The sequence below is a fragment of the Cynocephalus volans genome, chromosome 8 (assembly GCF_027409185.1).
Source record: "Cynocephalus volans isolate mCynVol1 chromosome 8, mCynVol1.pri, whole genome shotgun sequence".
Classification (NCBI taxonomy): Eukaryota; Metazoa; Chordata; class Mammalia; order Dermoptera; family Cynocephalidae; genus Cynocephalus; species Cynocephalus volans.
The window spans coordinates 26,462,529-26,475,411 of record NC_084467.1 but is presented as its reverse complement, the minus strand read 5'-3'; the positions used below and the strand labels follow the sequence as shown (position 1 = coordinate 26,475,411).

The 12,883-nt window shown below is 45.9% G+C and overlaps 1 protein-coding gene across 10 annotated transcripts in view; it reads left to right on the top strand.

Annotated features, from left to right (window-relative positions):
• PHC2 (polyhomeotic homolog 2) overlaps window positions 1-12,883 on the top strand; it is a 103,453-nt gene that overhangs the window by 73,795 nt on the left and 16,775 nt on the right. For 9 of the 10 annotated variants that reach the window (XM_063103913.1, XM_063103905.1, XM_063103907.1 and 6 more), the window contains 2 exons: window positions 42-460; window positions 736-901. In XM_063103913.1, the coding sequence (XP_062959983.1) occupies window positions 42-460; window positions 736-901 (585 nt within the window). Of the gene's footprint in view, window positions 1-41; window positions 461-735; window positions 902-5,178; window positions 5,473-12,883 lie in introns of those variants that run through there. The other variant, XM_063103914.1, reaches the window with a different exon arrangement.

Here is a 12,883-nt window from a genome sequence, read left to right as displayed (position 1 = left end):
AGGTCAAGCCCTGCTGTTTAACCTGGTCTTTCACCCTTCAGCTTATGCTCAACTACAGCCACACCAGCTCCTCCCACAGCCATCATCAAAGCACCTGCAGCACCAATTTGTGATCCAACAGCAACAGCAACAACCGCAGCAGCAGCAGCAGCAGACCCAGCAAGCACGGCCTGTGCTCCAAGCCCAGTCTCAGCCCCAGTTTGCTTCAGTCCCTTCGAGCTTGTCCCTACAGCCCAGCTCGGAAGCCCATGCCATGCCACTAGGCCCAGTGACACACACCCTGCCACTCCAGTGCCCCACTGCCAGTCTGCACAAGCCTGGCAGCAGTCAGCAATGTCATCCTCCCACTCCAGACGCTGGGCCTCAGAATGGACATCCTGAGGGGGTGTCCCACACCCCTCAACGCAGGTTCCAGCACACCTCAGCTGTCATCTTACAACTCCAGCCTGCTTCGCCAGTGGTGAGTAAGCTGATCCCAAGGTCTAGGTAGCCAGTGGGAAGGCCACAGCTCAGGCCATCAATCCCACAGCCCCCATTCAGATGTGTTTCTGGGGAGGCTGAGTGTCGAAGTCATCTCAGGGTATTCCAGGAAAGAAGAGAGGGCTCTCCCTAATTTGAGGAGACTGAATTTCAAAGTCCTTGCTTGCTTCCCAAGTTCCATGGAAACAAGGGTGGTATCCAAGAAGGTAGAGGCAATTTATGAGAAGACCATCTCTCTGTCCTGTCCCTTAATAGCCCCAGCAGTGTACCCCAGATGACTGGAAAGAAGTGGCACCTGGGGAGAAGAATGTGCCTGAGACTCGGTCTGGCCCATCACCATATCAGCAAGCCGTTGTCACTGCCATGCCTGGTGGCCTACCGGTACCCAAGAGCCCTAAGATCCAGCAGTCCCCAGCTCACGGTATGAAGTGTAGTGGGGCCCTTGGGGGAGGGGAGGTAGTTGGCCTTCCTCGTTATCCCTTGGCACATTTCACTTGAGCATCTAGAATGGGAAAGTAAACTGTTGCAACTAAGGATACAACAAGGAAGCTGGGTAGTTAGAAACAGAAGTGGGAAGTAAGAAGATGAACCCGGGATAAAGAAAGGGGACCCAGAAGATATAAGCATAAAAATGCATAGAGAAAGAAAAGGAGAGTTGAAAATTCTAGAGCCAGACTCTGAGGCCTACATGACATTGGTGTCAGATGTATCTGCATATACATGTGCCAAGTTGAGAGTCAAGGCAGGTGTCCAGTTGTCACAATTCTGTGGCAAGATGGCTGCCATATCTCAAAAATAAGGGAAATGCTTAGGGGGAGCTAGAAGGGGATTCAGAATGAACTCAGCTCATAGAAAGCATCTCTGAGGGTACAGTGCTCAGCTCTGGGATCCCCAGCTGTGAGCCTATGAGGGCTCAGTTACAAGTGAACTTCTCCATGGCCTGGGTTTCAGGAGACTCTGCCAGATCCCTCCACCCTCATGTGAGAGTCACAGCAGTACCTCTTCCTTCTGCAGTGATCCATTTGCTTTCCTTCCCCTCTCTGCCAGTGTGCACAGCGGTCTAAGCCCAGATGTTAGTGAGAGTCTGAGTCATGGACACCTACAACTCAGGGAGGCAGCTCCAGTCGTCATGCTAAGTGTGTGCTGGGAGCAGGGTGGGGAGAGCCAAGAGAAAAAGAGTTTGGAAATTGAAGGAGAAATGAGAAGAAAAATACTTTGGGACAAGGTAGGGCAAAAAGGTTATAAAGGTTCTGGAAGGATTAGGGGATGGGATCAAGAAAAAGGAAAGCAAAGGAGAAAGAACATTAAAATTTTGAAGACGGGAAGGAGTTCAGCTGTTCTCTCTTTGCACACTTACAATGATAAGGGGTTCAGCATTTTGAAAAGTAGCCCATTCCATTGGGGAATTGCTGTAATTATCAGAAAGCTGCTCTTCAAATTAAGCCAAAACCTGCTCTCCTGGAATTTTCCACCATTCGTGGTGATTCTGTCTTGTGAATTGTAACAGAGTCCATCTCATACAGTGTTTGTGGACAGTTGTCATGTCTCTTGGCTCTCCCTCCCACCCATTAAAAAAAGAGAAAATCTGCAGGCTGAATGAATATCTGAGACTTTTTTCATTTTTTACCTGTGACATGTCAAGACCTCCTTTCTCACCATTCTGGTCATGCTTGTCTATCCATATCTACCTTTTCATTAATTCTTGTAAAGTGTGATCTCCAAAATTAAGCATATTAATTCCACATATAAAAAGCCACTAGCCTTTATAAGCCTGTCAAGGGGCAGGATTGTTTCCTAGATCCATATGGTATGGAAGGGAGCTAAAATTTGTTGAACACCTACTGTGTGCCAGGTACTGTTTTAAGTCCTTTACTCACTCACGATAACCCTGAGAGATAAATGTTATTATCCCATTATTCAGAGGAAGAAACAAAAGCTTAAAGGGGCTCCAGGTCACACAGCTGTGAAAAGGCAGCGCCATGACTCTGGCTGCTAGTAGAATACCTCCTTTCCCCTCCTTCAGGATGGTGCACCTGCACCGACGGCACCACATTAACTCCTCTGACTCCACGGAAACGATGCTGTTGGTTCATAGAGCACTATGTCACCTGGACTCCAAAGGGCTGGGTTTAGTTTGGGTTTGGGGTTTCGAGGTTTCTTTTAACATGAACCACTATCATGCCAGGTCTCCTCAGTCTCAAACCTATACAATTTATATTTTGAACCAAAATATAATTAATTATATCTGTTAAATGTTATTTTGTGAATTTAGCCCATAGTTCCAGCCTACCAAGAAAATAATAATAGTTAACAGCTAACATTTATTGAACCCTCTCTGCCAAGCTTAACATATGTTTCCTCACTTAATCCTGACAATAACCCTCTGAAGTAGGAACTTTTATTATCCCCATTTTAAAGATAAGAAAACTGAGGCAGAGAGAGAATAAGTGGTAGAGCTGGAATCTTTTATATCGGAATTCCGTTATCCATTATTCTAACTTATCTGCTTAACTTTGCCACCCATAAATTATAAAGCATGTTTTCTTCATGTTTTACCAATTTGCTGATATAAGTATTGTATATGACTTGGCTGAGGATACATGCCCTGTCTCCAGGCTGGTGGTAGTCAACATTCTTTGTTCAAATATTTCTTACCCAGCACCCCCTACGTGAACTGACTTGCCTGCCTTTCTCCATCTTGTCCATAAAGCTCTCATAAATCTAATTCTGAAATCTAATCAAGGCGATGTACACATAACAAGCATTCTGTGCTTGAGGACCTATCTCATGAGAGAAGTAAGCTTTGTGCAGTGGAAAGAATCTCCAGCCACTCAAGATGTAAATATTTATCCATTTTATGTATGTTTGAATGACTGCTCTATGCAAAGAACTGTGGGATGGGAGGGAGAAATAAGGTGTGTACCCTACCTTCAAGGAGCTTAAGTTCTGCTGGGAAAGATGAAAAATACACAGGAAAAAAATTACAATAAAAACTAAAATGGGGGGCTGGCCAGTTGCTCAGCTGGTTTGAGTGTGGTGTTGTAACACCAAGGTCAAGGGTTCAGATGCCCATACTGGCCAGCCGCCAAAAAAATAAATAAGTAAATAAAATGTGATTAATTCCATAGAAGGGTTTTAGGTAAATGCTTTCAAAGTTACAAAGAGGGGAAAATGACTGCCAACTAGAGATTATTAGGGTAGGTTTCAGGGAGGAAGTGACATTGTTCTAGAGTAGGGGTTGGTAAACTACAGCCCAAGGGCCAAATCCATCACATTGTGTTTGTACAGCCGCAAGCTAATAATGATTTTTACGTTTTTAAATTTTTTTTAAAAATCAAAAGAATGCTATTTCATAATACATGAAAATCATATGAAATCCAAATTTTAGTGTCCAGAAATAAAGTTCTATTGGAACACAGCCACACTCGTTCATGTACATGTTGTCTGTGGTTGCTTTCATACTACAACCGCAGAGCTGAGTTGCGACAGAGACCTTACAGCCTGCAGTCTCAAATACGTACTATCCTGGTTCCCTCTCAGAAAACGCTTGCCAACTTCTATTCTTGAGGATAGAACTTGACGGATAGGTAGGACCTGGACGTGTAAAGTTAGGGAAAGAGCCTTTCAGGAAGGACTAGTAGAAGTTAAGGTGAGGAGGCAGGAAACTCTGGGCATGTTTGGGGAAGAGAGAGAAGTTCAATCCCATGTTACCTCAGTTTATAAAAAAGAAAAAATGTAAAAGTGTAAAAAATGCAGAGGCAGAGAGCGGAAGAGAACGTGAATATTAATAAAAAAGGGATTCGGAACTTTGAAAATAGTAGAGGGAAAAAAAGGGGAATGGAGAAAAGAGAAAGGGGGAGAAATAAACATTAGAGAATATAAAATAAATGTAAAACGTGGAAACAAAAAGGGGCGAGGCCTGAGGGAGAACGGAGGGTGGAGAAGAAAGAGAAAATGAGTTTAAACGCTGAGAAAGGCAAGAAATGGGAAATGAGAACAGAGAGGTCGGGAACCGAAAAACCGGTCGTCGTCTCTCCAGCAGCCCTCGGGTGCGTGAAACTCCTGTGGGGGTGACCTAGCATATTTACTGAATGCATGTACTTCGCCATGACGGTTCAGGTTAAGCCAGTGGATTTGGGGAAGAGAACTAGCATTCTGAGCCCCAGGCATGGCAGGCCAATCGTATCTATTTCCTCGGTTAATCGCCGTTTTTCGAGGTGTGACTGGGTCCCTTTGGTCATTACTTCACCTCTCCGGTGCTGGGTTCCCAGTGGGGAGGGTAATGACTGCTGGGGGGATTATTGTGAACAGTACGGGAGAGTGCGTGCACGTAGGGCTTGATACACACTGAGCACCCAATTCCTGGTGATCGTTGTTATTACGATTGCCGCCAAGGCCCCCCAGACAGTGAGCTGCGCACCCCGCCGCTGCGGGACGTCTGCTGGGCCGAGGGCAGCCGTCCTCGTGGCGCGACACCAGCCTCCCTAAACCGAAAGCCGGGCGTCCCTAACGCGCCGCGGGCCGCGCCGCGCCTTCCGGGGCGGGGGCGGGGCTCGGTGGCGCACAAAGGAAGCGCGCGGCCCGCTCTCGCGCCGCCCCGCCCCGCCCGCGGCCCCGCCCCCGGCCGCCCCGCCCCGCCCCGCGCCTCGCCCCGCCCCAGCGGAGGCGGCCGCGGGAGCCGTCCTGGACGCGCCGCATTGTCTCCGCGGCGGCTGCAGCCCTCGAGCGCCCGCCGCGCGCGCGCATTCCCGGCCGCCACCCGCGCCCCCACCGCGGCCTCGCGCCCCCGCCCCGGCCTCGAGCCCCGCCGCCCTTTGTTGACGCCGGCCAGGCCGGTGCGGTCGGATGCGCCGCGGCAGCCCCGGGCCCCGGCTCGGAGGCTCCCGGCGGAGAGGAGGCGGCCCGCCCGGGCCCGGGACCCGGCGCGAGGCGGCGCCCGGCAGAGGGGCTGCGTAGGCCCCGCCCGGCCAGGCCCAGCCGGGCCCTGGACAGGTCAGTGCCGGGGCGGGGGAGGGGTTCTCGCCAAGAGCGGGGCCGGGGGCCGCGCTCATCGCACTGGAAACTGGGCACCGCCCTCCGGTGCCACTCGCGGCCCGGGCCTATGCAGCTGCCAGGCCATGCCAGCCGCGGCTCTCGCCCTCTCGGCGCCTGGGAGGTGCCCTGCTCCTCTGCCTCCCTCGCCGGGGGACCCTGCCTGCTCCGCACCGCCCCTGGAAGCTGCTGTGTCAGCCTCGGCGTGCCACACGCTTCCGTGTGTTCCCGTTCCCCCTCCGAGGTCCCGCACATCCCGACCCCAACACGTCGCCGGCCTCCCCGGGAGGGCCATTTCCCGGGATGGACGGGCCGTGTAGGGTCCACACTGCTTTCTTGGTAGCGGACAACCTATCTCGGAGGCGCTTGTGGCTTCGCTGGAGAGTTTTGTTTTTAATCTAGTTCAGTCTCTCGAGGTTTTTAATTGGATGGAAAGGGACAAGCTGTTCTGTGTCTGTCCTCTCTTCCATTTTTAGAAGAGCGTTTTCTCTCCTTCCTATGCCAAATGAAGGTTTACTATATTTGTTGGTTCTTTACATTAAAATCGGGATTTGTGAGGTTCTCTAAATTGAAGTCCACAGAGAGAGAAATTTGCCCAAGGTCAGGTTGCAAAGCGGTGGTGAAGCTACAGTCTGAACTAACCCCTGGACCCTGTGTTGTTGGATGCCAGTTTGTGCCAGCGATATACTCTCACCCTCCCAGCCCTCACCGTCTCACCGCCACCGCCACCCTTGATACCTGAACAGATTTCACTTACATACTTTCAGTTCTGATCAACTTTTCCTTTCCTTTCTAGGTCATACCTAGAATGTTTTACCTTCTTCATGTGCTGTCTATAGAGCACACTCTTTTCTTTTTTCTGCTTTGCAAACCAGTGACAGCTTTCCCCTCAGATAGCTCCCATCCTTGATCCCTAATCCCGTTTCCCATTAGCATATTGGGCCCAGAGGATCCCTTGTGAAATAAGCTACCGACCTAAATCCACCATATGTCCCTGATTTTTCTGGGACAGCCCCAATTTAAACTATTCCATCCCGTTGTCCATCAGCCTGAGTGTCTGAATTTTTGTTTTAGGAAATAATGTCACTTTAACTGTACCAGACCCTACTGTCCTGGCCTTTTCCAGCCATTTGGCTCTGGGGCATAACTAGATAATCCAATTATCATTCACCTGGGATTTTTCTTCCCCTCCTGAGTCAACCCAAATGTTGGAACTGCCGGGATTTCTAGGTCAGCATGAACATTACAGGCTGATGAAGCAAGGAAATTCCTTCTTTCTCTTGTATTTTGTGTCCCCCTCTCCCCCGCTGCCACCCACATCTTTTATTCCAGTACAGGGCAGCAGACCTGTGGCAGTGCCTCTTGATTAGGTTTAGATCACAAGGAATATAGGACTTCACATCATTTTGACTCTAGAATAGAAAGTACTTTACTATATTGGATATAGGAGAAGAGATTCTGTCTCGAATCTTAAGACACCAGCACAGTTAAATAGTTTTGACTTCATTAAGTTAGATTTAACACACCCTTATTAAGTTCTTTCTTTATGTAAGGCACTGTCCTAGGCACTGTGGAGAATATAAAAGTGATTTTAACGCATCACTCTCAACATCTGGATCTGTGTTTAGGAATATCCACACTTTTGAAGCAGCTCATAAACTGTTTTCCACTGTTCATTTCTGCCTCTAAGTTCCAGCCCCTGCAAGGAGGAACCAGAGTTTCTGGCTTGGCTCATTCACAACGGTGGGCTTGTTTCGCAGGGGGTCTGGCAGATGGGGAGTGGTGCTCTTTTGGCACCTGCCCTTTCCAGGCACTCTTCATCATGTGAGCTCTGCCTCTCAGCCCACCCAAGATTTGTTTCCAGGCTTGTCCATACACATGGGGAAGAATAGATGCCTTTTTTTTCTATACATAGTCAAGAAAGTGAGTAGTTTCTTAGTCCACATTTCTGTTGTTCTTGAGTTGATTTCTCAGTTGTTCAACTGCATTTTCATGAGCAATCTCTCCTATTTTCATCCCCCCTTTTCCCCCCTTCAAACTGTTTTTTGCTGACATGTGGCACATAGGTGCTTAATGAATGTTGGTGTTTCATCATGTACTCACCTCCCAGTCCTTTCCACGTCTCTTCCAGGTCCTGTCTTAATTTTTAATTTACCTTTGCCAAGTGCACTCCGTATATATTATTTCTCCTTCTCTCAAAGAGGAAACTCCAGCCCCTCTTTCTATCACACTAATGATTGTCCTGGCTGTAGGTCTCTTCAGCCATTGTTTCTGTGCATTCTCTGCATCCTTCAGTGAAAGATAACCTCTTAGGATGGTGTCCTTTTGCTTCTCCAGACAGATCTCCTCTGTCTTTGACTTTCTAGTCTAAGCTGATTGACCCTGAGATTTCTCTTCCTGCCACCAAGACCCCTTCCCCCAGCTATGACCCTGTGCCTGTGACTTGCTCTGGCTCAGCCCCAGATTCCACCCTTTTTTCAGACCACATCCTTTTTCCTGCCTTACTCATTTCCTGTCTCAGATACTTTGGATCCCTTGGTTCTGATCTTTCAGAGAGAGAGAGAAAAACAGGAGAGGAATAAATGGATAGATGATCCTATAAAATTGAACTGTTCTTGCTTCTGGCCTTTCACGCTCTTATATAGGTCGTCCCTCCCTAGGTTTTCTTATTTAAGGAAAACACATACACACACACACAGAAAATAACTTACTCAAAATTAGGAACCTCTACCCGTGTGTTCGTGAGTATGTTTTTATCTATTTTTTTGTTGTTGTTGCGAATGTATAAAAACGTTGACTTGACTGCCTTAGACCCTTCCTCTAAGTCTCTGTCCTCCCTTGGGCCGTGGGCCTCAGGCTAGGCATTCGGTAACCATTTGCCGAATAAAATTCACCCACCTCCTGTCAGAGTCCTTCACTTTCAGCTAGCGTAGATCAGCAAGCCAAAATAAAATTAAAGTTTAAAAAACTAGGGAATAGGATGGTGGTTCCAGTTCTGCTAATACTGCTCCATGTTAGTATGATATTTACCAAAGGTTTTTTCCCTCTTTGAGTCAGTCTATGTAAAAGCTCTCTCAGCTGTTCAGTATTTAATCTCCACACAGATCTGGTTCCACCCACAAAAAAAAAAATTCTCTTCTGAGATTATCTACTAAAGAGAGAGTAGGGAAATGAATCTTTATAAATGATATTTTCTCTTTTATTCCCTTTGTTTTGTGCCATTTTGCAACTGGAAGATGAAGATGATATTTTTTATAGTCAGGAGGAATCTCACAAAAATGGTTGTAGAGAGAGGCTTTTGTGTATCCCTCAGGAGACTGTCCTGAAGTCCCATGTCTGAACCTGCCCACCTCTCCCACCTCCCCCGGGTTCCCATCCCCATGGAAAAACAGGGTGAGGACTGACTGCCTTATGTAATCTGCTCTGATGGGGCCTTTGTGCCAGTGACTGAAATGACTCTTCAGTGATTTAGAACCTTGTTTGACGGAACTCAAAGCTGGACTATGTCTCAAGGTACAGATCTGAACATATACAAGTATAGATTTATGTTTTAAATGTTTTATGGCGTGATTTAAATTACAACATAAATCAACAGTTAAAAAGACTTTTTTTGAGTGTTTTCTGTTAAAAAAAAAAAGATATGCCTATTTAAGATAACTTTACATATTTACAACTGAAATAGATGTAGGTCATTTTAAGCATTGACTTATTTAAAATTTTTCATTTTGAATTACTAGCTACATCAGAACATTGATTTGATATTTGTTAAGATATTCAGAGGCAAACCATCTTTAATTCTACTTTATGACATGGATATTTTGGGAATTGTTAGGAAAATAATCAATCATTTGCATATCCAAGACAATATTCTTACAAATTCTGGACTTTTTCCCCATAAATAACAAAAGTAGAATGTAATTGGCATGGCCAAGAAATGGGCTGCTTTATAGTTAATCAAGAGTTATAAAATTAAGAATTATTAGTTTTTGAAGATAAAAGTATAGTGAGAAACATAGCATATAATTTAAATAAACTCTTGGTATGGGATTCATTGTAAGACCATGTAAACTTCATAGTTTTTTTTTCCTTCCCTTCCAAGTTATTTATAGTTAGTGAAAAAGGACATGAATTTCCAAATGATATTTTAGGTTAGACAAGTCCAAAGGAAGAGAACATTCTTTCTACATCTGCTAAAGAAATGATTGCTGTTAAACACAGATTGCCAGTGTTCTAAGATGAATCCAGATGTTGAAAAGAGTCCCGTTTGCTATTATGACTTTCTTTAAAGCATAAGCAAATGTTTGTTTCTTAAATGATTTTCTTCTTAGTAGCAAAATTTATTATTTCTGTTAAGAAGAGATGACTGTTAGATGCCATGTCATAACCAACCCTTCTCCAGTAGATTAGGAGCCAGGCCTGATACTAAATATTAGAACTGTTGGCAAGAAAATGAAAGTTCATAATTCCTATGAGTTATTTTTAAAGCTCTAATTGCATGGCTATTATGCCTCAAATACTGTATAATTATCCCTAGTTACTGATATCTTTAGCATGTTTGAAACGATCTATATGTGGCCTAAAGCCACACAGCTATATTAAGACATTTTTAAACAATCGAAGCAAATGACACTTTAAATTAAAACAAAATTAATGTGAAGCAAATTCCTTTTAATCAAAAATTTTTTCTAATCAAATCCACATTTCCAGGCCTCCAGTAATCAATATTAATCAGTTCTGTCAGTTGACTGGTGGTAAAGTAGGGTAATTGAAAGCTTAGACAATGGTTATGAAAAGGAAGGGGTTAATGTATTCCAGGAGCAGAAATTATCAGTAGGATTGATTTGCAAGATAATTATTATCTAGTCCATTATATAGACAAAACAACTGAGGCTTAGAGTTAACACCTCCTGTCCCCCCCCCCCCCCCCCGCAACTCCACCATTTGTCTAATATTAGTGATCATGCTGTTGGTAACCAAAAAAACAAATGTCATCATATTGAGGAACATGGTTGCCTTTCCTTGTTATCAACCTGAAAAGAATTAAGGACCTTACTAAACATTTCTAGATTTCTTTTGCAAACTGGTAGAAATCCATCTTCCATGAGTTTATTTTTAGCCTTTTAAACTGATTTCACAGACTAAATCACCACTGAGCATTACAAGGTCCATTAATTTACTGTTTTCTAAGTAAAGTGGTTCTTTTATTTGTCTCAAAGTTAACTTCTTTTCTGGTTTCTGGGGTTCTTCTGCACTGTTCTTGCTACCCGAGGACTCTTTATGAAAGAACTATAGTTCTTGTATAGGAAGAGAATTTGGTGTTTGTCTTTTTGTCCCTTGGGTTAACAGCCATTGACAGTGAATTGAGACTGGTTTGCCATAAAGGGCAAAAGCACTTCTGTTATGCTGTAGTCAAAGTAGAGGTAATGTTTCTTCCTGAAGCCTGACCTCAAAAGTGCAAGGACAGGACACGCGGAGTAGACCAAGGCATCTGAGGAACACGAATGATACCTCAGTTTGGGCCACAGAAAGAATAGCTCCACTCTGGGGTTGTAAGAGGCCAGGCTCAGTGAGATTAGGGTGGTTTCCTAATCTGCTGAGGACTCAGTGATGTTGGCAGTCCTGTGGCCAAGCCAAGCCCATTCCACTGTGTTGTGCTTGCATTATCTTATCTAATCTTTACTGCAGCCATGTAAGACAGATATTAGTGCCCCACTCCATAGATGAGGAAACTGAGGCCTAGAGTAACTTGCCTGACATTACAAGCTAGGATTTAAGCCTAGGGTCTCTCTGATCCTAGAGTCTTAACTGCCATGTAGCACAGCTTCTACATGTATTCAGTGCCAGGCATTTTACATATATAAAATCTAATATTTACTATAACCTTGCAAGATAGGCAGATGAACCTCATTTTTATAGACAGAGAAACTAAGACTCAGAGCCGGTATTAAGTGCTTGAAGCCACACAGATCATCAAAAATGAAATCAGAATTTGAGCCTAGGTCTGAGCCCAGAACCAGTGCTCTTTCTTGTCAGCCGTTCCTCCTTTCATCTCCTGGGATCTTGGTGTCTGCTGTAGAGCCTGTCCCATTGGTTTTAGACATTTTGCCTTTTGAAATCCTAGCATCTGCCAGAGCACTGTGATGTGAGACTATCTGGGAGCCCTGGGCCTTGGCATTGGATACCTTTGGACCGACCTCCATCACAGTGTTAAATGGAACTCTTTGAAAACTGTGCCTTGACTCAGGGTTAGCTGTTATTCACTGGCATGTTGACCTGTTGGAAGCCGCCCTGTGGTCCTGCAGGTGCTGCTGCTGAGTGTGATCTGAGGCCCCTACTGCAGTACTCAGCCTGGGCTGGGCAGCAGTGCCAACAGCTGTGTGGAAATCCCTCCTTGCTCCCGTTGTCCCGAACTGCATGGGGGAGGGCGGCTGTTTGCTCCATTGATTCCTTCCTTCATAGCTGGGGGTGGCAGCTTGGAAAACATTCAGCTGTTTACAATTCAGCTTATGTACACTTTAGCCGGGGATTGTGGGTGAGTCAGAAAGGCTGCGCTTTCTCCTGAGACAGCGTGAAAGTCAGCTGTATGGTAATGGCTGCCAGTGAGGGAGGAACAGCCTCCCTGACAGATGCCCTAAGCCGAGCTACTCAGCCCACATGCTTAAGATCTGAGAAGCTCTCAGTCTGCTCTCCAGTCCTTTTAACCCAGACTCCACACGGTCATCTTACAGTGACACGGAGGGCAGCTCTGGGGTCACCTCTATCTCTCATTCTGCTGGCCAGCTCCCCTGCAAGGAACCCGGCTGTGGATCCAGGGCCTCACCCTCCTGTGACTAAAAAGTTCGCCACTTTGCTCAGCCAAGTGCTCCAAAGATCACTGCTGTTTCTTCCCTTCTTTCTGGGAGAGGTGCTTCAGAGCAGGCTGAGGAAGGTGCTCTGAGGAGCAGGGTGGTGATGGCATCTGTGTGAGAGCCACAGCCTGCTGTGTGACCGCAAGGCAAGAACATGCCTTGCATGTCTTTTTTTAAAAAAGATGACCGGTAAGGGGATCTTAACCCTTGGCTTGGTGTTGTCAGCACCATGCTCACCCAGTGAGCTAATCGGCCATCCCTGTATGGGATGTGAACCTGTGGCCTTGGTGTTATCAGCACCACACTCTCTCGAGTGAGCCACAGGTCGGCCCATGCCTTGCATGTCTTAGCTCTGTCCTTAGCAGAATTGAAAATGTTTGTAACGTTTGACATTGGTTCCTCCTACCTACTGGTACTCAAAGGACCCCAGGGTGAGAAGGGGCCTACAATTTTCCCACCATAAAAGCTCCTTTTGTGGATGTGTTAGAAGATACCATCTTCCAGATAAAAGGCATTCACTCTTG